A 27,308-nucleotide genomic window follows, 5' to 3' on the forward strand; every position below is an offset into this window, starting at 1 on the left:
AGAGGCTTTACAGGAGACAAAACTAGAGGACAAAGAGGAAGCTGGATAATGAGCAAGGAGAGAGTGAATCTCTGTTCCACCTGCCTGTCTGCACAACCCTAGCTCTAGCAGGGCTCTGGGGGTGTTGTGAGATTAAAGGGATTGCCTTCATCTGCGTGCTTGGAGGACGCTGTCTGGCCTTGGGTTGTGGTTTAGAGCTTCAGCTTAAGATGAGGGTTTATATTGAAGGTTCTTCTTTCTATCAGCAATACACTTCAAGGAGAACTTCTTGTTTCCCTCCCCCCCGCACTCTGTCCTCTTTGCCATCCTTCTGTCTGAATGGGCAAGGATCCCAAACCCTCATCAATTTCACAACTCCTGGACTGAGCTCATCTAGATCTTTTCCTCTCTCCCTCTGCACCCATGTCATGTCCCCTATTGACCACAAGGAGGCTAGCGTTAGGAAGAAAAACTTTTATAAAGAGATTTTTTTCAACCCTTGTTCTTCAGGGTTGTTGTTTGTTGTTATTTTTCTGAAAAGATAACATACATTCCAAACCCCTGTGCATGTATGTATTTTTTATAGATGTGCATTGCATTTATAGATGTATGTACATGCATGCATTTATACACCTAAATGCAGCCCTGCAAACCTGTGCCTATACTGTAACAGCCCATCCTGCCTCATAGCAGAGAAGACAGCTCCAAGAACAAACAGTAAAAACAGTGTTTCCCTCAGATGGAGGAATGCACTGAGCCATGTCCGTCTGTGGCTCTGGAGGGAACCCCATCAGCTCCAGGCTTTGGCTTGAGTGTTAACACATTGCTTCACAATATTTCTGTACACTGGCTAGATTATACAGTGTCATGCGAGGACATCTGCCACAGCACTTGAGGAGATCACTGCAAAGGACTGAACTCTTTAACAGGTGCCACACAGTCCTCAATTTGGAACCAAGCTGTGACTTTCTAACTCAACTACATGAGTGTAAATAGGGTGGAAATAGAAACAAGAAATGTTTTTCTGGGAAGTGTGACCACAGTAACACAGCCCATCTGTCCAGAGCAACAATTGTGCACATTAAAGGGGAGTTAAGGAGGAAGCAGCTCCCAACAAATATGTCTCTTAATTCTGCCTGGGAGCTCCTCACTGTCTTTGAGGAAAGACACAAAGATAAACCTGTCACTGCAGCCTGGAGGCAGAGACCGAGGCTGGAAGTTTGGATGACAGCAGTCCGCCTCTAGTCATAGGCATCATCATCATCAAAGTAGGAGTCACAATCAAGGTTATCTGACTCATCGTAAAACAGAAAGTTGTCTTCATCTAGGTCGTCGTCATCATCATCATCATAGTCTTCCTGCCAGTGTGGTTCATACTCCTCATCTTCAACCTCACTGCCATCTTCATCTGTGTTGGGGGACTCGCATAAGATAGCACTTTTGGGCCTGGTGAAGAGAAGAATATCAGAGCAGCAACTGTGACCCAGCCCCACTGCCCTTGTCCTTCCTACCTCCATCACCTCTGCAACCTCTGCCAAAGATTCCTATGTCTTAGGAATTCAGCAGCTACGCAAATACACCTATAAAGTGGTGATTAAATGGCTTTATCCACACATGCAGCACAGGGATGTGCCAGTAAGCCACCTCTGGACAGGCCAACATACTGCAGTCAGCAGCTCTGGAGTCTCAGCCTCCTTGGAAGAAATAAGAAACCCTGCCTAAAACTGAGTCTCTCCTGGCCTACCTGTCATTTCTTCTTGCAATCCTCAGCACACCCCATTTAGCTCCCAGAAACACAGCAGCTGTCCAAGGGTTTGGTCACAGTGGGACTGCATCTACCAGTTGTGCCCTTTGGTTTAAGCAGTGTATCATACAGAAGGGGACTCTGCTTTAAACTCCTCACCTTTCAATCACATTTAACAACTTCCAGCTCAGTACTCCGGATGAGGGTCACAAGAAACCATTAATTTCACCTCTCAACACACTATTTTACAGCTGTGTCTTTTCCAGTCCCTTTCTAAAGCAAGTGCTAGGCCCTTCTATTTCTCTCCAAGTGTGTTCTTCTTGTTGCTCTCATTCAGTTACCTCTCAGATCTCTAACACACCTCTGAAGAAAGAGCAGCTGACTCTATGGAAGAGCCCAGGAGAGTCCAGGTAGAGCAACATCCATAATTGGGTCTGCCAACAATGGAGCTCTCTTGACTATAGCCCAAGAGAACCCAGTGAAACCTCCACTACACAACTGTTACTTACCTTCTCATTTCAAACCACAATTCAGGACACAAGAAATCAATATATTTTATTAACTATTTTGCATTTCAGTGAGCACAGGAGAAAACTACTTGTGTGTGCTTCTGCACTCACCACCTTTCCTTGTTACCCTGTGAAGAAAACTCACCCTAAAGAGGCAGGGGACGAAGAAGGCACATTTGAGAGTTTCACCTTAGTCTGAGCAGGATCTGCCAAAGCCTCAAGCCCAATACGGAAATCCTGCCAGCATGGAAAAACAGCCAGAAGAGAGAGACAATATGTAATGTGAGGTGTACTTTGTACTGCAAACCCCTTCCCAACACCCACACATACTCACAGCACCTCGCAGTCTGTACCCTCAGCTAATCAAGCCCTTCTCTAGGCTGGCCAAAATCAAACCAGATCAGAGCAGGACAAGCCACCTGTTGATCCCAGACACTTCACCTGTGTGGAGTGCCAGAGAATTGCAAAGAGACGCTCCTTGATCCGATGCACCAACTCCAAACCAATACTGAAATGCTCTGCTTTCAGAAGCCGAAGAGAAGCAGCCAGGTCCTGGAACCGCAGCAGGGTCACCTCTACAATTCGAGATAAAAAAAAAAAAATCACACTGCTCCCCATGTTCTAAAGCAGAAAACAAGTCTCTGAGCTCATGATCAAGCCAGTCACAGCTACTTAGATTCCTTGTGCAAATACATTCCTCCTTCAGAAGGAAGCATATTGCTTATTACTGCATCAAACTGTGCTATCAGCCAAATTACTTCCCCCAAATGACAGCGAGAAGTCAGAAACATGCTGGGAAATGTGACCAGATACCTGCCAGGTGCTGGTGTGTATACTATTGCCCTACAGCTATGCACCACAGAGCTATCACCCTTTGAACCACATATCTGGAACTGCTAGTCAGTACCTTGGAGAGACTGTGGGACTTACCTAGAAGGATCTGCAGAGCATTTGTGTGAAGCTCCAGGCTCTCAGTCTGCTGTTCCACAATATCGACGCTTTCCGTGTCCTGGTTATAATAGCTGTACACACAGGAGTAGGCCAGCACCTGGAGCAGTACAGACCATGCTGTTAAGCATTCTGCTTCAGCGTGGGGAAGGAAAGAAGGAGAACAGCACCAAATTCTTCCAGTCCTCAGTATCAATGGCTGAGAGAAGTCTGGCACATTTCTGTCTGTGGTAACAGCCCAGTAAACCATGATGCCAAGTGACAGCAGAGTCAGGCCACCAAGACCTACTCATAAAATTTAAACTGAAAATGAAAGTGTCATTATTTTGAATTTAAGTCAGAAATACCAAATTGTTACCAACTCACAAAACATTACAAGAACACAGACTGCAAACGCCTAACAAGTGCGATGACCAACAGGGAACACATCAAAACAATCAGTGCACAGAACCTACCCACTGCTGGGCACCTGGGTTGAACTCACATGGCACTGAACATGCAGAACTGAAGCCAAGGGAAAGCAAATATGGCACTACTCAGCCCCAAGAGCCCAGGATGAAATAATCTCAAGAACTGACAAGCTTCTGCTAAGGATGATCGACTGCTAAAAGCCATCCAGGTACCCAGCAAGAACAAGACCACTGTTTCTATTTAAAGAAAGAAGGCCAGAAAAGCCAGCAGCAGCAGGAAACAATGATGTGTACCCTAGCAAACACGGGGATTGCCATACTGAGAAGACAAAACAGGGCAGATTCTCTTGTTCCAAGTGTTTATCAAAATCAGATCTGTCCGTACAAAGAAGGTATGCATGGTAAAGGCAATTCCCACATTCTCTCCAGGTTTCAGGGGAAAGAAAACATTGCAGGTCTATCCTACTACAGATTTGCTGCACAGATCCAGGGGCTGCACTACAAATCCTTCATAATACAGCCAGCAGGGCATGCCTTGCTAAGTGAGCACACCTAAAATACCTACAGCTCATCATGCAGTGAAGAAAGAAAAATCATGACCATCAAGAGAGACTTCCTAAATGTATCAGTATCCGGAGAGTTCTCCAAAGGTAAGTGCCCACCAATAGGGCATTTCAAACCAGAGTGGACCAAATCAACTCTAAGACTAACTCTAGACTAACTCTAACACCTGTGCTGATTCCAAGGTGTAAACTTCAGCTGTTTCTTATGATCCAGCCATGAGAAGCACTGCAGAGGGAGCCCAGCTCAGAAAGGTGAGCCTTTCTGAGAAAGGCCTTTCTTCTTTTCTGATGCTACTGCTCCCCTTGAGGTATTTCTGCCTCCCCTTGTTAGATTACAGCAAGGTCTTCCTAATGGCATCTTGTTACTTTAAGAAAAGCATAACACACTTAAAAAAAAAATAAAGCCTAAATCTTGTTATCCAGTCTTACCTTCCGTGCCTGTTCCAGCACTTTGCAGGCATGGAGAACAAAGGTCAAAGTCCTAATTTTCGGTACCTCATTCATAGAAGAAACCCTGTTCCTCAGACTCACAGCAAATTCCTGCAATAACCACAGGAGAGAAAAAAGTCAGTTTCAAGCTCCACAAGATCAAAAAAAAAACCACCTTTCACACAGATAATTGCTGCACACTCTAAAGCACCAAAACAGAAAATACAAGCAGCAGGAGAGCAACCCATCTGCATCCAACTACAGCATCTCTACTGAGCTACAGCTTTAATCTTTCACAGCAACTCAGCTCTAGGCAGAGTTCAGCCTTCAGTCCTCTTTGCCACTGCTTTCAACTACTGCATCAGTCTGAGCAGGTGAAACACCACAAGTTAGGTGTTGCATTTCCACAGACTTGACAGAAGAAAGCAGACCAAGAACTATCCCTTATGCCAGACCAAGGGTGCCAGAACCAGCCATCCTCACCAGGACCTGAAGCCTGTTTCTAAGCTTCAGGTGAAATGCATTGAGACACAACTGAAACTGACACCAGGGCTGGGGCAACAAAGCTTCTGGAAATAAAAAAAGGAGGCCTTACCCTGGCACGATGGTGAAAGGTGCATCTCTCATTGTAATCCTGAAAACGCTTCTCCTGCCAAGCTGCTTTACTCACCTGAAAAGACAGGTAGAAGTAACCTGTAACAACTTCCCACAGGTGCCAGTACTGCCTGGAAATGGCTACCACAGATACAGGCTTTGACAATATTGTCAGTATCAGTGGCAAGTGCTTGATGTTGAGCCCACAGGAAAAGGGCAGAAGTAGAGATCACAAAATCACAGAATCGCAGGGGCTGGAAGGGAACTCAAGAGATCCTGGAGGCCAACTCCCTGCTAAAGCAGCTCCCTCCAACAGGTCACACAGGTAGGCATCTAGATGGGTCTTGAATATCTCCACTGACAGAGAGTCTACCACCTCTCTGGGCAGCCTGCTCCAGTGCTCCTTCACCCTTACCATATAGAAGTTCTACCACATTTAGTACAGAACTTCCTATGTCAAGTATTAGGCCACTGCTCCTTGTCCTATCACTACACACCACCGAGAAGAGCCTGGTCTCATCCATTTGCCTCCCACCTCCCTTTATATCTTCAGCCTCTGCCTGAGAGGCCAGGTGTATCTGAACACAAGCACAAACCACTGGGACAGAGCAAATTACTTACCATAACAGAGCAGTTGTAATAATCTTTATGAGTTGGCCTCCAGGGCTTGAGGCAACGCCAGCAGAAGCCATGATTACACTTGGCACACGTCATACTGCATGGATGGACAAGAACAGTGGGAATCATTCAGTCCTAAAAGCTGCTTGAAAACAGTTACTCCCAGTGCTCCCCTATGCCACAGGGCTGAAGCATGCAGCCCAGTCACTCTCATTCTCTCATTACTATGTATTTCCATGCAGGTATTTTTTGAAGTTTTGCTGGAAGTAAATGATGCTTTTTAAAAAAGAAAAAAAACCAACTATTGTGTCTCCAGTAGCAAACAAGGAAAAGAGGCAGCACAATCTCAGAGTACCACCTTATTGAGAAGGGAAAACTAAGCACTCTGCAATTTAGAGTGAGATCTACATGAAACCTCATCTCTTCCTTCTGTAACACAGCACAGTGGAGCTAACTGTGTCTTTGCACCTTCCTGTACGAAGTACCAAACAAGAATGGATACTCACTGCAGACACCCCTCATTTTTCTCTATCTGAGCTTGGCAGTTTGGACAGTGCTTTGAAATGAGTTTAGCCAGATGCTTGCTTTGGGCTTCACTTGTCATTCCCTCATAGTAGCCATCGTCATCCACCCACTGAGACATGTGGCTGCAGCTAGCAGGATAATGGGCCTGAAAGGGAGAGACAGTCAACCACACAAAAACAGAAAGGTAAGCACCAAACCCAAGGCAGCAAAGCCTGCAATTCAGTTCAGCCTCACCTCTGGGAAGTTGCAGTTGAAACAAGATATCCAGGAGCACTTGGAACAGGCTGCTTCATAACCAAGTCCGTCTTTAAGAAGGATCTGATCACAGCCCTGAGGGTTGGTGCACCATGTCAGGTTGGAACAACATTCCACATAGCACCTGAGAAGGGCTTTTTCATACTGTAAGGAGAAGCCAGAGAAGAGACATAAGGCAGAGAATCTGGATATCTAGGCTTTACACCTGGGGTCTAGAACCTCTGGGCTCTACACCCACATCAACAACTGCTTGCAACAGAACAGCACTGAACTAGTTTGGTATTTTGTACCTTTTGTGTCTTTACCCCACGCCTCATCTCATATCAGGAGATTATTTTATAGAAATGTAGAACAGCTAAGAACTGGAAGGCACCTCTGGGGATAAAAACTCTTGTATCAGCAAGAGTGCAGGGAGCAGGCAAGAGAGGAGATTTCTCACAGCTATTGGTACTGCTGTCACAAGTGGACAACTAGCAACTGTTTGGGCTTCCGAGTACAAAACAGACATTAACAGAATAGAGGTGCAGTCCACAGGCCACCAAAACAGTCAGAGACTAGAGTATGAGATGTATGAGAGGACACTGAGAGAGCTGGGTTTGCTCAGCCTGGAGAGAAGGCAGCACACAGAGGCCTCTTATCACTGCCTAGAGCTATCTAAATGGAAGATGCAAAGGGCTGAACCTGGAGCAATATGTTTTAACATCAGTGTTAAAACTGTTAGATCTTCACTCAAGAAGCTGGCTATTTTGAGCACAGAGTTGGACGATATCATTGCAACCTAAATTATTCTATGTGGCTCTGTGTTAAGGCACTAAAGCTCCAGCCATCCCATTGCTAAGCAGAAAAGGAGACAGACAACATTTCAGTGAGAGCAGCTGAGCAACTTCTTAAAACTGGCAGTAAAAACAGTAAAATAACCATAGCTAAAGGATACAAAATCCTGCTCTGAGACAAGTGGGACCATGAGATTTGAAAAACCAGTAGGAATTCCGTGCCCAGATGCATGCAGTAAACTGCCAAATACTTCTTAAACAAAAGATATAAAGGATACATTGAATAAAATGGTTTTATATGCCCTTGCCCGTTTTGGTTGCCAGTTTGCAGAGCTGAAGTGATATGATGAGAGCAGTCTTTGTGACTACTGTTCATTTCTCCATCTAACTGTTCACACAGGATACTAAAGGCAGTCATGCAACAGCCACAACTCTGCCACTAGGTGGGGAAGGGATTCAGCTCTAAGCAGTAACTAAAAACTGAAAGAAGGGAAAAAAAGTAACCCCCACATCAGAACAAGCAGCTCCCGCTGCTTTTGATGACTGCGTAGACCAGTCTTAAATATGTGATGGAGAAAAGTAGCAGCAAGATTATCTGCTTTGCAGTGACCAAAATGGAACATAGCTGGGATACCCAGTAACCACCTCTCGTACACCTCACCTTGGCTATAACCTCCTTGGAGGAAACAATGGAACAGATGAATGCTGTGGTTGGCTGTGCACAGCACTCAGAGATGGGACAGGTGCAACTGAGGACCATGTTCTGTTCAATGCGAGTTGTGAGATACTCATTCCAGCAAGGCTGTGAAAATACAGGAGAGATCAGAGCTAGACAGGAGCTACAACACTTGGGTCATGTGAAGGACAAATCCCAGCCCAGGAGCCCCTCCACCCAGCAGAGGGCACATGGAACCATCATTAAATACGCAAAAGCAGGCGAATGGGAACAGATTAATTCTAAGCTGAAGGATCACAACAAACAAGGAAGCTAACAAGTATGAGCTCTGTGAAAATCACTCGATACCTTCAGAGAAAGAACAGCTGCTTCAACTAGACAGCAGCAATCCCTGCCAAATTACAGGAGCTAAAGACTCTGATATTCACCTTGCAGCAGTAATGCATGCAGCAGAGGGTGGGTGGCTTCTCAGTGGGACACAGCTGGTTCACACAGACTGGGCAGTGGGTTCCTGGGCTTGGAGGATGCTGGGCATTTTCCACCTGGAGCCCCGAGGAGATGAGCAGAGATTCACGGTCCTCTACATAACATTGGATCAGAAAATCCACATTCCACCTGCAGTGCATTAGGAGGTGTTGAGCAACATCCTCTGGGATGCTCAGGGTATCCTGGACCTGTTGTACTGTCTGGTTCATGAGCAGCTTTGCTTCCTCCAGACTAAGTGTGTGCCCCATTGGCACTTGCAGCATTGCCAGCAAAAACTCTTCTGATCTTTCTATGCTGGGATTCAACCTAAAATGGAACAATGTGTCACATTTGTACAACATGGAGATGAACAATCCCCAGGTGACATGCATCCCTACCAATTCAGACAGTCTGTGTTGTTCTCATCCAAACAAGAGTCCGGCAGTCTTCTGTGGAAAACCATCTGTGCCTGGCCTCCAAGAGGTGATGTGCGTTCAGCAGAGACGTACTCCAGGACATGAGGCCTCTCGTCCTGGCGCCGGAGGTAGCCCTGGTTCAGCAGGTGCAGGACACAGGACAGCACGTCCACACTGTGACAGCAGAAGCTCAGGAACTGCAGGCCTGGCCCCAGCTCACCCTTCTCACAGGCATCGATCACCTGCAGCAGCACAAGAACGCATCACTCTTCACTCATCACCCGGCAGCCCCTCTCTGCCCCTTAAACCTTCAGCCTCTGTACCTTAAACACCAGGTTATCGATGTGCAGCTGCTTTTCCGCCTTGAGGATGCGGGTGATGAGGCAGCAGAGGACATTCCTTTTCCTCTCCAAGGCACTGCTCTCAGCCCTCTCTGCCCGCAGGTACCTCTGCCGGGGCAGCAGCCTCAGCTGGCGGCCAGAGGCATGGGCCAGGGCCGCCCGGTTCAGCCGCAGGGCACCTGGAGCTGCACCCGGCCCACGGTCAGCCAGGCCCCGAGCTGGTCCCTGAAGGAGCCCCAGGAGGCCTGTGTGGCTGCTGGACCAACCTGGGGCCTCCCGCTGCTGCCTCTGTAGCTCCCACCCTGATCCCAGTCCCCCCCACACAGCCTCAAGCCCATCATGTTCACACAATACTCAACACCATGCAGAGACCTCACACCCAGCCAACCACAGAGATTGGGCCCCCGCACGCCATTTCCAAACCCCACAGTCAGTCTCGGCTCCTGCTTCCTACCCTAACCTCACACCCAGATCCAGGTGTCAGCAGCCACATGCACCCAGCCCCATTACTTACATCTCAAACTCCCACTTCCCCACCTAGCACCACAAGGAGCCAGGCCAGCACTGCCCCAGGGATACCCAGCCCCACACTCACCCCCCTGCGTGCAGCTCTGCACCAGGATGCCATCACCGTGGGTCAGCGGGACCAGGGCCTGGTGCACCAGCTCGGCAGGGAGCCCCGTCGCCTGCAGCAGAGCCTCCACTGCCACCTCCTGCAGAGGAACGGAGAGCAATGGCCAGGCAGGAACATCCCTGCCACAAACACTGCTGAAAGCCCTCCCAGAAGGCAGCACCAGCCACGTCCCTCCAGCCCCACGGCCCCAGCTCCTACCTCAGTGCTGTTGAAGCGCAGCAGGATGTACATCTGCAGCGTGGACACGTGGAGGACGCAGTCTCCAAAGCACAGCTCAGCGTGGCCCAGCCACGTCCACTGCAGCCACCGGGGCCTCACACACCCCCAGCCCAGCTGGCTCTGGCCTGCCAGGGCAGCGTCAGCCTCGCAGGCGCTCCCGGTGCCCCCGCACTGCTGGCTGAGAGCCCCGACCCCACATCCACTGCACTCACTGTGCTGCCAGAAGGCCGTGAACTCATCCAGCGGGGAGCTCAGCGCCGCCGGGAAGAACCTCCGGGGCTCCTCCATGAAGCACAGCGGGGACACGGGCCAGCAGCGTGGGGACAGCACCAGCACCTCCACCTCCGGCGTATCTGCTGTGGAGGCCTCCCCTGGAGCCTGGGGACGGAGGGTGGCTCAGGACGGGCCTGGGACCCCGCCAGAACAGGGCAGCCCCTGGCCCCAGCCCTCTGCCCCTCACCTCAGCCTCGGGGCTCTCTGCACCCAGGCCACACTCCAGCCGCCGCCGGTCTCGCTCCTGCAGCCGGAAGAGGCGGAAGAGCCGCCGCAACTCCTCCGACTCTGCCAGGTTGCTCAGCATCTCCTGGGGGAAGCGGCGGGGGAAGCACGGCCCCATCTGCTCCACCACGGCCCCTTCCAGCCAGGAGGGCCCCTGCGCCAGCAGCCGGTCCCCCAGGTACAGCCTGCCACAGCCATGGGTAAAGGCTGCCTCAGCCATGCAGCTGCTGGCCCCACCACAGCCGGGACAGGCCCCTGCAGGGCCATGGAGCCCTGGGGCCCCACTGCCCTCCCCTCCCCAGGGCACAGCAGGGGCAGTGCACTCACTGGTAGAAGTGCTCGAAGGTGTGGGCGAACTCCAGGCCACCAAAGATAACAAAGGGCTCCAGGATCTGCTGCAGCTGCCCCGTGCTGCCCGTGGCCCCGTGCAGCTCCTGCACCTTCCTGTCCAGGTAGCGGGCGAACCGCTCGCTCACCTGTGCAGGAACGGGAATGGACACGTGGGCACGGGGCGGCTGCAGCAGGGACCCAGGGACCACAGGGAGCCCCAGGGCACTCGGAAGGGGACACGGTGACCCGGCCCAGGCAGCGAGCACACCCGGGCTGCGTGCCTGCAGCTGGGCACAGGCGCCGGCAAGGGCCACGCTGGGCCCTGGACTCACGTGCAGGGCGGTCAGGAAGGAGAGTCGCTGCAGAGCCCCGGCAACGCCCTGGCCCAGGGCTGCCACGAAGGCGGCCCGCTGCCCGAAGAGCTCCTCCGTGGCACCGCGCAGGCGCCGGTACAGCGCGCAGTACCGCTCCACGACGTCCGGTGCCTGCCCCGACATCTCCAGGAACTGCTGCACCTGCGGGCACGGCCGAGGGGTGAGCTGCAGCGGGACCGACACGGGCCCAGCCGGCACCCACAGCCCCGCGCCCTACCTGCCGCTGCACCACGCCATGCCAGCACCGCACCGCGTCCCGCAGGCAGCCAGACTTCTCTGCCACAGCCACCCGGGCTGGCGCCTCCTTGTTCCTGCCCTCCTTCCCGCCTGCCAAGGCACGGCCGAGGCTCAGCCCCGCACGCCGCCGCCCCTTGCCCGGCCCCGCACGAAGGCGGCCCTGCGCTCACCGGCCGCTGCCGCCTCCGCCGGCTCTGCGCCCGGGTCCACGTGCACCAGGAGCTGGGTCAGGCGCCGCACACAGGAACCGAAAGCACCACCACGGGACTGCTCTGCGCTCCCCAGGTACTCGCCCAGCAGCCAGGCCAGGATGCTGATGCCGCTCGAGTCTGCCGGGACGCAGAGACTCAGGGGGAGCCTCGGGCACTGCGGGGAGGGTCCGGGAGGACGGCGGTACCTGGGCTGGTGATGCTCTGCACCACGGGGGTCACCAGGGCCTCCCAGCACGCCCTGCCCAGGGCTCGGGCCGCCTCGTTATCGGGAAGGAAGCGGTCGGCGAAGTCTCGCTCGTGCTGTAATGCCCGGTTCAGCCTGAAACGGACAGGGGGCAGCACGGGACGGCACCAAACGCCCACCGACCGCACACGGAACCGCCTCGCCAGGCCAGGGGGCGACGGGGATCGCTCCCAGCCCCGCCCCTCAGCAGGCGGGAGACTGCCGCAGCCCCACTCCTCCCAGGGCAGGACTCAGCCCCACGTGCCCCCTCGGGCTGCCTGCACCACCCCTGCCGCCTCGGGACCCCAGGGACAGACAGCACAGCCCACGCACCACTCACTTGCCAAAGAGCTGCAGCAGCTGTCCCCGATCCTGGTGGATCTCCTGGCACCACGCGTGCGCCCGAGCACTGCAGAAGAGGAACGTGCGCCGGCACAGCTGCTCCTTGAAGATGGGCCACAAGGTGGGCTTGGGCCCCAGCACCTCGATGCCACGCACACGCGTGTCGATGCCACCCTATGGAAAAGCACAACCCTGAGCTCCCGGTGCACCCCTGACACCCACTGCCATGCCCCAGGCTGGCCGCAGCTCCCACCTGCTGGCACCGCTTCACCCGGATCTGGATGACGGGCCAGAAACGCGTCATGTTCTCCAGCAGCACCACCCTGCTGGCCGAGGGCAGGACGGTCACCTGCGGGCACACGGCAGCTCTCAGCGCGGGCAGTGAGAGCAGCCACCCTCGCACTCCCGGTCAGCCCTTGTGCAGCCACGGCCGGGATCACCTCACGGCCCAGCAGCACCGGTGCAACTCACTGCGTTCAGCTCCGTACGGACATCAGCGGGGCTGTCCCCTCCCAGCACCACCACGCGGGCCGGCATGTAGCTCGAGTCCTCGCTGGCCACCAGCATGCTCATCTCCCTGCGGCGAGGCAAACACAGAGCTGCCCCGCAGCCCCCACCCACGTCCAGCAGCCCGAGCGGGGGGCCTCAGGGACAGCACGCGTGGAGCCCCGCAGCCATCTCCCCGCACAGCCCTACCTGACCACCACCCCGCACTGCATGTGGATGGTGATGTAGTGGGAGCCGGTGCTGCCGTTCGACTCCCAGTAGGTCTTGGGGTTCCTGTCCGTCAGCTTGCTGGCGCGGTGCGGGTTGGAGGAGACCTGCACCTTCTCCCAGCACTTGTCCTCCTTCACCTCCACGCTGGAGCCTGCAGGGAGAGCACACGCAGCCTCCAGCTGTTGCTGCGACACACACCGGCACGGGGCCCGGCTCCCACTCGCGCTCACCTCGGCACAGGTTGCGCAGAAAGATGTCAAAGAAGGGGACACTGATGGGCCGCTGGATGCGGCGGTGCTCCTCAATCTGCCCCAGCACCACCTGGGGATGGGGACGGGGCCATGCCGTCAGTGGGGGCCGCATCCTTCACCCCAAGCCGGGTAGCTTGGATACCCAGCCCACCTGGATGCAGCCGGCCAAGATGCTGCCCGTCAGCTTCTTGTAGAGCGCGGCGTGCCTCTCGCAGTCGCTCACCAGCTCTAGCAGGGCCGGTGCCAGCGGCAGGGCCGGGCCGTGCTTGTCCAGGGCTTTGGCCACAGCCTCACGGGCACCTGCACGGCACATCCCCACAGCGCAGTCTTTGCTGGTGGTAGCCAGGCGGTGCAGGAAGCCCACCGCCTCCTGCACCACCTGTGGGAACACGGCGGTGTTGAGCCGGCGGCACGCAGCACAGCCCTCCCTGCCCCCGGGAGCACCGCGGCCCTCTCACCTCACGGTCGCTGCTGTGGGCGCTCAGGAAGGACAGGCACGGCTCCACGCACTCATGCCAGGGCAGCGCGTCCTCCCGGTAACCGTCCAGGAACACGCTCAGGATTCTGCATGACACACGGCGACGCTCAGGCTGGGGCACGAGGCGGCCCTGCCCTGGGCTCCCACACTCTGACCGAGCCCCACCTGAGGATCCGCAGCCCCATGGCCTTCTCCACCCCCGGCAGCTCGAGGCTGCGCAGCAGCGGATGGAAGCACTGGCGCTCCTGCAGCTGCCGGGATGCCTCACCCGCAGGCATGGTGGCCACGCCACAGAGCTGCCGTTCCAGGGCCACCACCACGTCCTCGGGCAGCGCGCCGTCCCACAGGCCGCCTGCGGGCACCTGTGTCTCCTTCGCTCCCAGCAGCAGGGCCTCGGTGCCTGTGGGACAGGCAGAACACGACGGGATCCTCAGCCCCCGCCTGCGGGGCCGTGGCACGGAGGGCCACCCGCGCAGTACCTGGCATCTCGGGGCTGCAGGACAGCTGGTGCTCCACCAGGCGGTTGATGACGCCCAGGGCCAGCATGGCGTTAGGGCAGCCGGCGTCCCGCCCGGCCCGCCAGCAGCTCTGCAGCACCACGGGGAGGTCACAGCCCACCAGCTGTTCCGCCAGGCCTCGGTGCCCATCCACCAGCATCCTCACCACCAGCAGCCCGTTCTGCACGCCCGAGGAGCCCCTGCGGGGATGCGGCCGTGTGGGCGCCTTCCTCCCCAGCTGCGCAGCTCCCCAGGACTCGCCCAGCCCCGTCCCTACCCTGGCACGCCCTGCATGGCACGGATGGCAGCGGGGATGGCAGCCAGCAGGCTGGGTGAGCCCTCGCCGCAGGCAGAGCCGATGCTGGCAAAGATCTCCCGCATCATCTGCGCGTCGGCGTGGCTCAGCATCGACGGCTTCCCGCCGGCACCTCCGGCTCCCACCAGCACCTTCAGGGCCTGCATGGCCCGCAGCGGCTCAGCAGGCGGCGGGCACCAAAGCGGGCCCCGCCAACCCCTGAGCTCCCGCACGCACTCACCGCCAGGCCGGCCTGCTGCACCAGGGCCGAGGCCGCGTGCTGCCGCATGCAGGCCAGCACCGCCCGCACACCTCCCTCTGTGGCGAAGGGCACGCACCACTCACACCTCTCCATCAGCAGCGCCACCAGCCGCAGCACCAGCGCCGCCAGGCACGACTCGGCCTCCTCAGCGCCCAGCAGCTCCACCACCGCCTTCACCAGCTTCTCCCTGCGCGGCCAAAGGCACCTCAGCAGGGACCCCCAGAGCCGCCTTCTCCTGCCCACGCCACCCCACCGCGCTCGGATCGCCCCACGCGAGCCCACCTGGGGCACAGAGACGCGAGAGCCGCCCCTCTCAGCCCCGCACCTGGTCCCCGGCCCGCCCTGGGCCTCGCTGCAGTGCCGCTCCTGCTCCCGGTCCTCCTCCAGCACCTTCACCACGTGCCGCAGCCCGGCCGCGTGCAGCTCCGCCTCGCAGTCACCACGCAGGATCGCGTCCGCCACGCGCCGCACCTCGGCCAGGCAGCCGCCCTCGCTGCCGCCCCACGCTGCAGGAGGGAGGGAGGCCGCGACATCGCCAGCAGCACCCGAGGCAGCTCCCAGAGATGGGCCCGCAGCCCCGGCACCCGCCGGCCTCCTCCCCCGGGCCGTCTCCCGCGCCCGCAGCCTCCCTCGGTCGGGCCCTCACCTTCGCTCCGCTCCGCCGCCCGCGAGAAGCGCAGCCCTTCCCTCTCCAGGAGCTCACGGAACAGCTGGGAATCCGACCTGAGGGCCGCGGCTGCAGAAAGCTCTTCCTTGGCCACCTCGGCCGGCACAGCTCCGGGCTCATCGCCTTCTGAGCACGCCGTGGCACCGCCCCCGCCGCGCTGCTCGGCCGCACTCCCCACGTGCTCGGCGTACACACGGGAGCCGCGCAGCTCACTCTGAGCGCTGCCCCGAAGCCGCTTCTCCAGGTCCTGCAGCACCTTCTGGGCCAGCTCCGCAGGGACCGGCAGCTGCAGCAGGGCGTCCTCGGCCGGCTCCGACGGCTGCGTGGACGGAGATACGTCAACCCGCACGGACACGCGACGGACCCCGCGCCCCTGGGACGGCCCGGGTCCAACCAGACAGAGGCGCTGCACCGACACAGAGCCCCAGACCCTTCCCCAGCACCGCGCGCCCGCTCCCTCGGCCTTCCCCGAGCCGCTCCGGCCCACACCTGCTCAGCGCGCTCCCGCTGGATGAGTCGGACGATCTCCTCCTGCTCCTGCGCTTCCAGCTTCTTCACAAAGAAGAGCAGCTCCCACCACTCAGCGCGGCTCAGGGTCGCTGCGGCTCTGCTCGGCCGCTCCCCCAGGTAAGGCAGCGAGTACAGCCCCCCCGGGGGCTTGGAGAAAAGCGGCTGTGCAGCTGCAGGACAGCAGAGAGAGGAAAGGCACCGTCAGCTTCCCTCCGCAGAGCCATCCTTTGCTGCACAGCCCTCACTCCCACAGTGAGGACCTCCCCGATCCGTCCCAGTGAGGGACAGGGAGGTGATAAGAGGGCAGCAAGAGGCAGGGAGCAGAGCTGGAAGCAGAGCCCTGGAGTGGGGCAGGTGGGGACTGCAGTCTTCTCTGAAGCCTCTTGGGGCTGCAGAGCAGAAGCCCATGGACCACATGGCTTACTGTTCTGCCAGACTGCTCCCACAGGGCCTTTGCCAGGACATGGCTCAGTCTGCAGATAGGAGAGCTGGCCCAAGCTGCTGAATGGTCAGTAAGTAAGAAGAGAATTCTGCCTGGAGTTTCTCTTTTGCCAATGCTTCTTGCTGGCAAACAGGGGAAGTACTTGTGGGCAAAAGCAAAGGGAGACTGCGTATCTATCAAGCTCCTTTTCACTAACTCATTCAAAATCAAGAGAGGGAGATAACATTTGTTATTCGCCTAGATTTTCACTGGATCATTTAGAAAAACTGAACCAATACTTAATAACTGCTAAGCAACCATTTGCAGCTCTCTGCAAAAGCAAGTTAGGAGACACTCACTTCTTCAAGACTCAATAGAAGAGGGTCTAACAAGCCAAGAAGCTATAAGCAACTATATGCATGGCTGACTGCCAAGAGTTAGCCAGCAAAAGCAGATTAATCACATGTCAAGACCCAAAGCAGAATGCACTTACTTTTTCACCTCAATTTCTGTATGGGATATGATGAGTGCACACAGCTTTACATGGAAATAGAGCACATACTTCTACCAAAACTTGAGTTATGGAGAAAAAAAATTTAACCAATTTCATTTTAATTCAGCCAGTTCAAACTGACATGCAGCTAGCTAATCTTTATTTACAAGAGTCAGAAGTGAATAAAGTAGCCATCTTTTGCTACTGGCACTAAGAATGTTTTAGAAGTGGATCACTAGCTGCTGCTCTCATGTGTATCACCTCTTGCAGCAGTTAAATCCTGACCGAACGATCAAGGGCTTGATGAAGGAGTTACTTCATCAAGTACCCTAGCCAGAGTCACATCAGATGCTGAGCAAAGAGGGGGTACTTGAAGCTCCTCCCTTCTATCCTCACCCAGAGTGAGGACTACATCAAAGGATCCCAATCCCAGGAGATTCTGCAGATGTCTTTAGAAATAAGTGCATTTCACACTCATCTTTCACCAAACTGAGTGGCACGAAGTTAAACATGAAGTTGGCGTGTTAATGCTTTTACAATTCTGTATCTCTTAGTTAAGTGGATATGAGTCTCTAAGGCAGACTCACCTCTGAGAGTCCACACTCTTATTTTGGCAGTTTGTTTAGCTAATTCTAACACGTATTTTTGAGAGAGTTTAAATCAAATTTTGCATTCTTTATCATTTCATGACAGAAGTCTAGGATTCAAAAATACTACAAGCAGCCACATGTGACTACTTAAAGAGTCTGCACAATCAAGCTATTAAAGCCTGCTAAATTCAGCCTACTAAAGAAAAACACACCTAGCCATATAAAGCTCACCACTGAAAAACATGCCATAGCAGAATCAAAAAGAGATGATACAGACACACAAGCAGTGCAAAACCTTACCTTTGTCCAGATTAAAGCTCTCTCTGAGATTACACTCTTTCTCCTGACCACCAGGATCATCCCACTCCTCTCCAAAGCCAATGATCTCCAACATGTGCCAATGCATCCAGTAGGTCTGACCTGTTGACTGCCACAAAACCTAGGGGTGAAACAGATCAGGCAGTCAGATTTGCTCACTCATTCATGTTCGTTCTGCTGCTGGGAAGTCAAAAAGTTCAGACGCTGAGAGACTTCAAGAAAGCCCCAGATGGAAGGAAACTGAGTTAAGCCATAATACACACTGCACCACTTAGCCTTCAAGAATCCCTGACCCAAACAGGCAATACATCAAACATAATCTCAAAGGGCTCATATAAGGAGTCATATAAAGGACTGAGGGACAAGAAATGATGGCAAAACTACACAACACTGCATCCAGAACGTGGAAAGGTAAAGAAAGCAACAGAAACCAAAGCAAAGGAGAGGAGAGACTCATGAGAGACTCATGAAAGGGTGGCCCCAAAGAAAAACACATATAAGTTTGCATTTGGCACACAGAAGGCTGACAAGACAGGTAAGCTGGCAATACAAAGCAAGTATGAGACACAAGACAAGAAGTTTCTAAGAGGAATAGAGATATCAATCAAGTTTCCCTTCAGTAAGAGAATGATGGCAAAGGTCCAAGACAGCAATTTAGAAATGACATTACAAAGATGATTTTGAGATGCCTGATCCCTGATATCTCCCCATGGAAAGAAAAATCCTCAGAGAGTTTGAATCAAAAACTTCTCACTTAACTCTGCTGCAGACACACACATAGGTATGAGCATGCAGAGCAGGGTAAAGATGGACATCCCCAAAGGCTGCACCACTGCAAGATGTTCAACTTCCTAGAGACTGGTGGGCAAGCAACACTTACAGGGGCAGAAATCATGGACATGAAAATGTAAACACCAGAAAACATCTTCACTGACTGTTGGTTGCCTTTCAGGTCTAGTTTTGCCAGTAACGCAAAGGCCTTAACTGAATATAAAGCAATTGCAAAAACAAACAAACCAACTCAAAATAAGCAATTGGAGGTTCATTCCACTTTATCAGACAGAAAAATAAACAAAAGGAGGAACTCATGGGCCAGATGGACTAAGTGCACTGGAAGTCACCTCAGCTCAACATAAATAAGTGAATACAGATCTCTCTGAAAGATATTTCCTTTGGGTGTCTCCTTAGGATGGCTCAGTTAAAGGCATTACGGAGCAAAAGTTAACCATCCCCTTTAAAATAAAACAAGATGCATAGAGGAGACTCACAATGAAAAAATCATCTCTGCATGGTCCAAAACTAAGGATGTGTTTTGCTGAAATATATGTGAAAGAGAAAGCAAATCAACAGGGGGGAAGAGGGACACAAATCTGCAACTGAAAGAGAAACAAGATGCCAAGTAATCTGCCAGAAGGCACAGCTGGGAATCCGGAAGGATTGCTGTTATTCAGAGATGTTCTCAGGTGATCAATGAACCTAAAGACAGGTTCGTTGTCTAAGACAATGCTTACTGAATCGTTGGAGAAGACCTCCAAGATCATCCAGCCCAACCCTCCCCCTACCACTAGTATTTCCCACTAAATCACATCCCTCAGTACAACACCTCAAGGTTTCTTGAGCACAAGAAATTGTTTCTTGAACACACGATTTGAGGGAAGAAATGGTTTAAAAAAATAAAAATCATCAGAACAGCTCCAGTGCTCTGACTTCAGCAGTACATAGAATTTTAAAGCATATTTTAGTGGAAAGAATAACTAAAGGCGTTGAAGATAAATAACAAATTTGAAGTAACATGTAAACCTGTGTCAAGTTTCAGCTCGGCAGATTGACACACATTCATTTTCTTTAGTGAAGTAACTGATTTTATAGATTAAAAGCTCAATTTCTATTGTAAACTTCAGAAAAGCACAGAGCACCAGATGGGAAATTTTTAAACCAGAGAAGAAAGGGATTAAGTAGAGGATCTGGGCAAGAAATCTGAAGCCTGGATCTTGGGAGTATGAAGGGGAAAAAACAGAACTGGAAAACAGCAGAAAGATGGGCAAGCTGAACTGGCACAGCACAAACTGCCCTAGCAGTTATGCTCTCCCAGTACACGTGCTTGTAATATCCACCACTACACCAGCAGATGAGGCTGCCAGCATCCCACCAGCACACTTCTGAGCAGTTTAAGCTGGCTGGTTGAGCTGCAGCTGCAAGAAGTGCTCCAAAACCAAGAGGCAGCTGATGAGCTTGGAGTAATCAGAGTAAGTTAATTGCCACAAAGGAGTTTGTGTGTAACAAAAAGTGATGGTCTTCAAATGTGCAGAAGGTAATTTCAAATTCTCTGCCTTTTCTCTGGAAGGATTAGGAGCAAGCTTTGGTTACAGCAAGAGAGATTTGGAACGAGCACTAGGAAGTCATGCATTTCTACAAATATCAGTGAGGTTTTTTGACTGATTTTTGAGTATCAGTTATGTGCAGAGTGGCCCCTTTGCAGACCACCTGCTATCTGCAGAAATCAGCTGGAAGTAAGGAAGCCTCTAAGCACAGGCTGAAGAGGTACAGCCATGACCAATTAGACCGGCTTCAAACTATCTCCACAACCAAACTATGCATTTGGAGCCAGGAATCAGACACGATGATCCTTATGGGTCCTTCCAACTTGGGATATTCTGTGATCCTATGATTCACACAGTGCTGGACTGAATAGAAGACAGAAGCAGATACAGCCCTCTACCTGTGGATGACAGTCAGCTAAAGCTTGACTTGTAAGAAGTGATTGCAACTCTAGCTGCAGGGTTGGGCAGGCTCAAAGACTTGGCCAAAGCACCAGAATGGTAGACAATGAGCAGAAATAACCACACATAGACTGGAGTGGTGCACAAAGCCCATCAGCTCCCCGCCCCATTGTCACAACAGCCCTCACTGAACTTAAGGCTCCAGGACAGAAGTCTCAAGAAAGAAGTCCAAGCTGGAGCAAACAACTCCCAGTGCCCACTCAAATGCTCTTCCAGCCCCAGGCCTGACTCTAGGCCCAGCTGTTCCAGCATAGACTTACCCACACGACATTTGCAGGATGTTCTGGGGATGGCTAGAGCTGAATGCCTACAGATAGGCCCTCTGCTCTTCCTACAGTATTGAGGCCTTTTCCCTCACCTCTGATACAAACTCATCAATTCTACTGCAATAGTGCAACACTCACAGCTTTCTTTTTTTGTAACAAGTTCTTAAGGTCCACTCACCCAAAGGGCATTTCTAAAGGCACAAGGTGTTCAAGTAGCTCTTGCTGTGTGCAGCTAACCTGTTCCCAAACTACCCCCTAGATGTAAGCAGGAAAAACAACTGTCCCAGGATACAGCCACCTCTACAGAAGCTGAGAACTCTTAGCAGGACAGATCATGCTCAACAGGAAAGCTTATTTCAGAACTGTCACTTTCAGCTCTGAAAGGTGACTTCTTTGACAGGACAGATTTAGCCCAAATCACAGTACACCTACAGTCCAGCCTCAAACATATGAAGATACCATTAAGAAATCACCAGTCACCCATTAGTCCCCTCTTCCCCTCTGCCATCCCAGCCAGACTTCTTCCACTAGCGACCTACCTGTGCTGTGTGCATCTTATAACTGCCCTGAAGAAACTTGCCCTCATCCCCAGCTCTAACATCATCACAGTCCTCCAGCATGCGCACTCGCATGCCGCACACAAGGTGTGCCTTCAAATACTCCACATAGTCACTCCGGTCAGCAAAGTCTGATGGGGTCAGAAAGGCACAATTTTGCTTTTTCTGGCAACCACGGTTAGAAGAGTGCACAGGCACTGGGTTAGCAATGCAGGCTGGGGTTTTAGGCTGGAAGATGGAGCGGGAGGTGCGAGGCTTCGTCTCCTGCTGGGATGGTGACTCCGGCTTGTGGCTGTGGTCCCAGCCCATCACGTGCACCAGCTCCAAGATGAGGTTTGCCATAGCCATGCTGAACTCAAACTCCTGCTTCACACGGCTGCTCTTCTGCCGCTCCTCGCTCTGCTCCTCGCCGCTGTTGAGCTTGTCCAGGAGAGAAGTGACACACAGGTAGCGCTTCACCAGGGCGAACAGCTGCTTCCCGGGGATCTGCAACAGGCAGGGCTGTCAGACCGCAGCTGGCCAAGCACCTCACTCCCTCACCAGCTCATTCACAGCTCTGCAATGCCTGTGCACCAGCGGGCAGCAACACAGCTCCCCTCAGCCCACCCTGCCCACAGACAGGCTCTCCTCCTGCTTCCTCACTGCACCTCAGCCTCGAGCCAGGCCCAGACCCTGCGCCAGCCCTTACAATGCCAAGTCCTGGCCTGCTGCCCACTGTCACTACCTGAGGAAGATGAATGCCCTCAAAGGACACGCAGTGCTCTTCAGAGGACATCATCTCAGCAAACAGCTCCAGCAAGGTGTAACGGCCATCAAAGTCCATGTGCTGCTCGATGCCATCCTGCTGACTCAGAGACAGAAGGATATAGGTCCGACTCCCTGTAACAACAACAGAAAACATTCAAGCTCACTAAAGAGCACTCTTACATCATCCTCTTTGCATCAGACAGACTTTGGAAGGCAAGAAACTGTTTTGCTGCTCAGTGCCCTGTTTAGTATTTTTATTTACTATCTGGACAAGGGGATTGAACACACCCTTAGTAAGTTTGAGTATGACAGTAAGTTGTGAGAAAGTGTTGATCTGCCTGAGGGCAGTGGGAACCTGCATCTGGATAGACCAGATCAAATCGCAGAGGCCAACTGTATGAGCTTCAACAAGACCAAGTGCCAGGTGCTCTACTTTGGTCACACAAGTCCCAGGTGCTTTAGCCTTGGGGCAGTGGCTGGCAAGCTGTGCGGAGGTAAAGGCTGCGGGGCCGTTAGCTGACAGCCGGCTGAACGTGAGCCAGCAGTGTGCCCAGGTGGCCAAGAAGGCCAACGGCACCCCGGCGTGTGTCAGCAGCAGTGTGGCCAGCAGGAGCAGGAGGTGAGCATCCCTCCACACTGACACTGGTGAGGCCACACCTCGAGCGATGCGCTCAGTGCTGGGCCCTCACTGCAGGAAAGACACCGAGGGCTGCAGCGTGTCCAGAGAAGGGCAGCGGGGCTGTGAGGGGTCTGGAGCACAAATGTGACAGGGAGCGACTGAGGGAACTGGGGCTGTTCAGTCTGGAGAAGAGAAGGCTCAAGGGAGACCTTATGGCTCTCTGCAGCAACCCGAAAGGAGGCTGTGTGAGGCGGGGTCGGCCTCTGCCCCCAGGGAATGGCCATAGGACAAGAGGGGATGGCCTCACATTGTGCCAGGGGAGGTTCGGGTTGGCTGCTAGGGAACATTTATTCTCTGAAAGAACAGTGAGACAGTGGCATAGCCTGTCCAAGAGGGTGGTGCTGTCACCATCCCTGGAGGTGTTCAAGAAACAGGAAGATGTGTTACTGAGGGACACGGTCAGCGGGCATGGTAGGGATGGGTTGGCAACTGGACTGGATGATCATTTAGTAGCCTTTTCCACTTTTTGATTCTATGGTTCTATGATATGCAGTCTATCCTTTGAATTAAACTGATGACATTTTGCTCTGCCAAATAACACATTTCTGCATCCCAAGGGCTGATTGGATTCTCCCAAACCAGCAATCCCAAACTACTGACTCCAAAGCAGATGTCCAGGAAACAATAAGGGTCACATTTTAACCCCAATCTGCCCCCCAGGGTTCCCACAGTAGTGTGAACTCAGCACCAGGACAGGACAAGCCAGACAACTCTTGTGGGACACCACATGCCAGATGGACACTCCACCACTTCTGCTGGCCCACAGCAACCCCATCGGCTGCACCCAACACATCAGGCACCTCCAAACCACAGCAGCTCCTCTCTGATGAGAGCCTCAGGCAGGATCAGCCTCCGCTCAGTGCGGCCCCAGGAGAGGCTCCACGCCGACGATGGCAGAGCCAACGACCCCGCAAGGCCCCGCTCCCCGAGCCCCCGCCCTACCGAAGGAGCGGCGCCCTCGGCGGCAGCCCCACCTGCGTCGTGCGAAGCCAGAGCCCTCAGCATCTCGCCGGCGCCGCGGCAGATCGCCTTCTCCTCGTGGCACAGCATCTCCGTCAGCAGCTCGAGGGCTCCCGTCTCCTCGAAGGCGCCCGCCAGCGCGCCGATGCCGGCGTACGCGCTCAGCACGCGGACGGTGTGGAGGACGGAGGACGCGGGGGCCCCGCCGCCGGCCAGCTGCCGGCCGGCTCGCCGCACCAGGCTCCCGACGTCGGCCTTCATCTCCAGCAGCGACGCCTCGTCCGGCGCCGCGGGCGGCGGGCCGGGCGCCCTCTCCTCCTCCGCCCGCGGCCCCGCCCGCTGCCCCTCGCCCAGCAGCGCCGGGCAGCCGGCGCGGACCTCCTCCGCCGACAGCCACATGGCCACGCTCTCCGAGCGGAGCCCTGCGGTGGAGGTGGAGCCGCCGCCGCCGCCGCCCGCCGCCCGCTCCTCCGCGCCGACCACGCGCCACCGCACCAGGTACTCCGGGGCGCCGTCGGGGCCGCGCCGCTGCCGCAGCAGCTCCTGCGGGTAGGCCTGCAGCTGGGGGCCCAGCTGCACCAGCAGCCCGCCCTCGGGCCTCTCGTTCACCATGCTGCCGGACAGCGCTGCGGGAACAGAAGGGAGCAGGTTAGCATCTCTGAGCTACGTGTAGGGAAGCCGTGAGCCGGCACCTCGGTTCCTCACCAGTCGAAGCCGCCAAGGTGCAAGTTTTAAATTTTGAGATTCTGAAACAAGAATAAAGCTCTGAAGGAAACCCCATCTTGCAGAAGTTCACGATCTCACTTCAAGACGATGAGCCTGTTTCTTGTACTAGCCCTGTCCCCAGAATTACTGGTACACGCAGAAAGCAGCTCTCCTCACAAAATCCCCAAGGGAAAACATTCTTGTTCAGGCCCTCTCGTAAGACAGAACACGATCTAATGTCTGATCTAGGGGGTGGCAGCCCTGCCCGTGACAGGTCGTTGGAACAAGATGATCTTTAAGATCCCTTCCAACCCAAGCCATTTTACGACTCCATGGCTGAAAATAAAAACTGGAGAGCTGGGCCCTGTTTTCACCCCTGACCACAACCCGACCCTGCAGAAGTCGCTGCTTCTGCACTTCTGCTTTTGCACTTGTTATTCTGTGTCTGAGTCTGAGCGCAGATTGCAAGGTCATGCAGACTCAAGGCTTCAGGCAGACGCTGCCTCCCACTGTGGCACTGGAACCAACAGGAGTCACCAGTCCTTGAGGAAAATAACCAGCTGTTTCTCAGCTCATGCTCATCACTATCTAAAAGCTACTCCTCCCCGGTCACTATTTCCTCTTCTCGGGTATAAATTTGCCTTTAAAACATTCAGTTGCTAGGCAGATAAACCAGCCATGCTGCCTGATTGTTCTACACATCTCTGAGCTACGTAAGTCACAACACCTCACTATCATCCAGGCAAAGAAGAGCATGAAGCAATTTTCTATTTAAGACCGAGTGCCAGCAATCAGTTAGCCAAGCAAAGGACCGACTTCATCACCGCAGAGAAAGCTGGATCAGCCTGATAAGAACAGAGGGTTCTCACAGAGCCCAGGCAGCTTGTGCTGGGAGTGCAGAGATGGGCTCTCTTGGATCACTGACATGTCCAGGCATGAGAGCGGTGAAGCAGCACCCTGTACAGCTGATGGTCACACACGTCATCCTTGAAAATAAATACATTAAATATATACACGCCTATACCTTCAGTTGTGCTTTCCCGGCAGGTCTCAGCAATCCAGCGGCGCCCAGCTGCTGTCCTTGCGGTCTCCCGGTAACAAAGGGCCGAGTTGCCCTCCCGCGTGCAGCACGGCAGCCTCCCCACGAGCCGAACGGCTCTTCTCCCGCACGGCGCACGCAGGCACTCCCTGCCCGCAGGTTCACGGCACCGCGCCGCACACGCTTCCCTCGCTCGCCCCTGCCCTCCACGGAGCAGCCGCGACGCCTCCAGGCCGCTCCGCTCACCCCGCGGCCTAGCTCCGCCTCCGGGCCTCCCCGCTCGCCCCCGCCCGCCGCTCCAGCTCCGGGCTCGGCCCCGCGTCCGGCCGACAGCACGGGGCCGGCACACAGCCGCCGCCGCGCCCGTTTCCGCGTCCGGCCACGCGAGGCGCCTGCGCGCTGCCGCCGGGCGGGGTGGGGACGGCGCTGCCTGCAGCCGCGCCCGAGCCTGCGCCTGGCGGGCCTGTGCGGGAGCGGCGCTGGGGGTGGCGGCGTAGAGTCCGTGCAGCAGAGGCCTGGCGAGGGAGGGGCGGGCTCCCCTTTCTCCGCCTGCTGCCAATGCTATGCCTGGAAAGGCCGGCGGAGCGTTAGCCTTCCTCGCAGCCGGAGCATGGTGCTGGCTCCCGGTCAGCTTGGATCCCACCGGGACCCCCCGGTCTTTCTCAGCCAGACCGCAGTGTGTGCCGGCACGTTGCTCCTCCCCAGAAGCAGGAGTTTGCACTTGTTGAACTTCATTTCTACAGACTACTCGAGTTCCCCCGTTCGGCAGCGCAACGCCACTCCTGCCAGTGTTGGCACGCTGCCCCATCACCCACACCGTTAGTACTGACCAGAAGGTACTGACCAGAACCGGTCTCATCCCCTGTGTTCACCGTTGCTGGCCTCCAATTAGATTTTTGCCACTGATCACTGCCCTCTGGGCTTTCAGTTCGCTTCGCTGTCCGCCTATCCAGCCCATATATCAACAGCTTCTCTAAAAGGATCTTGTGGAAGATAGGGTCAAAAGCCTTACTGAAGTCCAGGTGGTCAATATACTGCTCTGTCCTCACCTACCAAGCTAATCACTTTACCACAGAAGTGTTTCAAGTTGGTCATTACTTCCTCTTTTTGAATCCATGCTGACAGCTCCCAGTCACCTTCTTGTCCACCACATAGTTTCCAGGGCAAGTTGCTCCATCGCCTTGTGGTCAATATCAATCTTCTTGGCCTGTAATTCTCCCAGTTCTCCTTCTTGAAGACAACCTTTGGGCACTTCTCTCACTCACCAGCTCAAGCTGCCCAGGGCCCATCCAACCTGGCATTGGGCACCTCCAGGGATGGGGCACCCACAGCTCTCCAAGAAATTTGTTCCATCATCTCACTGCCTCTGAGTAAACAATTACCTCCTAACACCTAACCTCAATCTCCCCTCTTTAAAGCCATTTTCCGTTGTCCTATCACTATCAGACCATATGAGAAGGTGCTCTCCCTCCTACTTACAAGATCTCATGTACTGGAAGGCTGCAATGAAGGTCTCCCCACAGCCTTGTCTTCTCCAGGCTGAACAAACCCACCTTCCTCAGCCTTTCTACATAGGAGAGGTGCTTCAGCCGTCTGAGCATCTTTGGGCCATGCTCTGGACCCACTCCAACAGCTCCACATCCTTCTTGTGCCAGGGAGTTCAGGCCTGGACACGGTGCTCCAAGTGGGGCTTCATGAGGGCAGAGCAGAGGAGAACAATCACCTCCCTGCCCTACCTGACATTAATTAAAGGCTAAACTGC

General features: G+C 54.4%; 1 protein-coding gene across 1 annotated transcript; it reads right to left on the reverse strand.

Annotated features, from left to right (window-relative positions):
* Positions 1-543: 543 nt before the first annotated feature.
* LOC122160481 (cullin-9-like) lies at positions 544-25,704 on the reverse strand. The gene is made up of 41 exons (XM_042819002.1): positions 25,532-25,704; positions 23,817-24,428; positions 22,141-22,295; positions 21,399-21,902; positions 17,796-17,934; positions 15,971-16,161; positions 15,461-15,800; positions 15,140-15,320; positions 14,794-15,001; positions 14,535-14,713; positions 14,240-14,457; positions 13,926-14,160; positions 13,741-13,846; positions 13,434-13,661; positions 13,262-13,352; positions 13,011-13,182; positions 12,786-12,891; positions 12,568-12,663; positions 12,313-12,488; positions 11,935-12,068; positions 11,708-11,866; positions 11,518-11,627; positions 11,259-11,441; positions 10,924-11,072; positions 10,559-10,781; positions 10,311-10,476; positions 10,078-10,223; positions 9,841-9,958; positions 9,228-9,430; positions 8,887-9,146; positions 8,452-8,815; positions 8,009-8,149; positions 6,554-6,718; positions 6,301-6,464; positions 5,798-5,891; positions 5,178-5,252; positions 4,583-4,693; positions 3,163-3,280; positions 2,674-2,807; positions 2,378-2,469; positions 544-1,425 (listed from the first exon to the last, which is right to left on the reverse strand). The coding sequence occupies exons 2-41, from the start codon at positions 24,412-24,414 to the stop codon at positions 1,221-1,223; spliced, it is 7,437 nt and encodes a 2,478-aa protein (XP_042674936.1). The 5' UTR covers positions 24,415-24,428; positions 25,532-25,704; the 3' UTR covers positions 544-1,220.
* Between the last annotated feature and the right edge of the window lie 1,604 nt (positions 25,705-27,308).

Source organism: Centrocercus urophasianus, unplaced genomic scaffold (assembly GCF_019232065.1).
Source record: "Centrocercus urophasianus isolate 14NV4802_14NV808 unplaced genomic scaffold, USGS_Curo_1.0 seq_10, whole genome shotgun sequence".
Classification (NCBI taxonomy): Eukaryota; Metazoa; Chordata; class Aves; order Galliformes; family Phasianidae; genus Centrocercus; species Centrocercus urophasianus.